Source organism: Rosa chinensis, chromosome 6 (genome assembly GCF_002994745.2).
Source record: "Rosa chinensis cultivar Old Blush chromosome 6, RchiOBHm-V2, whole genome shotgun sequence".
Taxonomy (NCBI): Eukaryota; Viridiplantae; Streptophyta; class Magnoliopsida; order Rosales; family Rosaceae; genus Rosa; species Rosa chinensis.
Genome location: NC_037093.1, coordinates 1029086 through 1030809, shown reverse-complemented (window position 1 = coordinate 1030809; position 1724 = coordinate 1029086). Strand labels below are relative to the sequence as shown.

Genomic DNA, 1724 nt, shown 5'->3' with positions numbered 1-1724 from the left:
GTTGGGCGAACGCTACAATGATACTCTTGGTAGAAAGGAGGTCACTGGTTCGATCATCCGCATGTGAAAAACACTCTATGGGGATGGATCTTACCATGTTGCTCTCGGCTCTGGAGTGGTAGTCCCACCCGACCACCATTTATATCCAAAAAAATAACATAGATTGTTCATTCAGTGGTCAACCACCGAACTAACCAATTATCTGGTTATTCCTACCTACATTAATTCATATACTTCCCAGCTGTTGTATCCCAATGAATTATTAGTGTCGTTATCTTCTTCTTTGCTGTGATTTAATTATGATTTAGAGCTAGTGGTAGTGTTGTATATCTGACTAATAATTCATCCAACTGGGTTTGACAAAAAATTCAGAATTGTAAGGTTCTAGGTTAAATGGTTTAACTGAGATTTGTTAGTTTATCATTATAGAATACTCAAACTATCACTATTGACGAAGAAACAAGTAAAGTAAATCAAAAGTGAAATCACAACTTCAACAATGAGGGACCAAACATGTCAGCTCGGAGCTTCAGCTTTGATTAGTCTGAGCTGGGTTTCTGGCGTCGTACGTGCTGATAGAAGAAGAAACGAGAAACTCTACTCCCTTATGTTATAGGCAGTCTACCAATGCAGGCTTAGCCTTCACTTTCTCGTTATTGTCCTGGTCCTCTAACTTGTACTTCTCTGCTTCCTTGATCATGCTCTCAATTTCCACTCTAGATAACCCCCCTCTGTAATTCAGTAATTGGAATTAATTGTGATCTTATATATTCTTAAGATGGTGTCGTTTTTCCTCATCGGAGATGATCAAAATTCCATTGGCATCGATCTCGAAGAAAATAATGAATTGAGGTTTTCCTTTTGGACCAGGAGGGATTCCATTAAGCTCAAATAGACCCAACAATTTGTTTTTTCTGCTCTTGTTTCTACGCCCCCATACACATGAACTATCAAACCGATTTGGTTTTTTTAATACAGTTGTGGCCATTTTAGTTTTTTGGTGGGAATGGTAGTGTTTCTTGGGACATAAACTCTATATTCTCCTGTGTAACGCATACAACCAAGGGAATGTGGAGTTACATCCAACAAGAGTAAGTCTTGAACCTTCTCGATGCCACCACGCAAAACTGCAGCCTGTAAGGCAGCACCATATGCAATTGCTTCGTCAGGATTGATGCTCTTGCAAAGCTCCTTACCATTAAAGAAATCTTGCAATAGTTGTTGTCCCTTGGGAATTCTAGTAGATCCACCAACAAGAACAATATCATCAACAATTTTCCTATCACTTTTAGCATCCCTCACACAATTCTCCACAGTCTCCATACATTTCTAAAGAGATCCATGTTGAGCTCTTCAAATTTTGCTCTTGTTATTTTGGAATGGAAGTTGATACCCTCGAATAATGAATCAATCTCAATGGTGGTTCAGCAGTTGAAGAAAGAGTCCTTTTGCTCTCTCACAAATGTTCTCAATCTTCTCAGTGCTTTGGGGTCATTGCTGATGTCCTTCCTGTGTTTCTTCTCGAACTCTTGCACAAAATGGTTCACCATTCTATTGTCAAAGTCTTCTCCCCCAAGATGTGTATCTCCGGCAGTAGTTTTTACCTAAAAAATCTCATCTTCAATTTTAAGAAGGGAAACATCAAAAGTACCACCACCAAGATCGAAAATGAGAACAATTTTACCACCGATAGTCTTGGCCTTTTTGTCAAGACTCAAGACCAT

At 39.0% G+C, this 1724-nt stretch overlaps 1 protein-coding gene across 1 annotated transcript; it reads right to left on the bottom strand.

Annotated features, from left to right (window-relative positions):
• Positions 1–610: 610 nt before the first annotated feature.
• On the bottom strand, positions 611–1323 carry LOC112169496 (heat shock cognate 70 kDa protein 2-like). Its single transcript, XM_040507886.1, has 2 exons — positions 977–1323; positions 611–731 (listed from the first exon to the last, which is right to left on the bottom strand). The coding sequence occupies exons 1-2, from the start codon at positions 1321–1323 to the stop codon at positions 611–613; spliced, it is 468 nt and encodes a 155-aa protein (XP_040363820.1).
• Between the last annotated feature and the right edge of the window lie 401 nt (positions 1324–1724).

Coding starts and splice junctions, on each gene's coding strand:
- LOC112169496 (XM_040507886.1), bottom strand. CDS start 1,323: ATGGAGACTGTGGAGAATTGTGTGAGGGATGCTAAAAGTGATAGGAAA. Junction 732..976: donor AAACTAAAATGGCCACAACT/GTATTAAAAAAA, acceptor ACTGAATTACAG/AGGGGGGTTATCTAGAGTGG.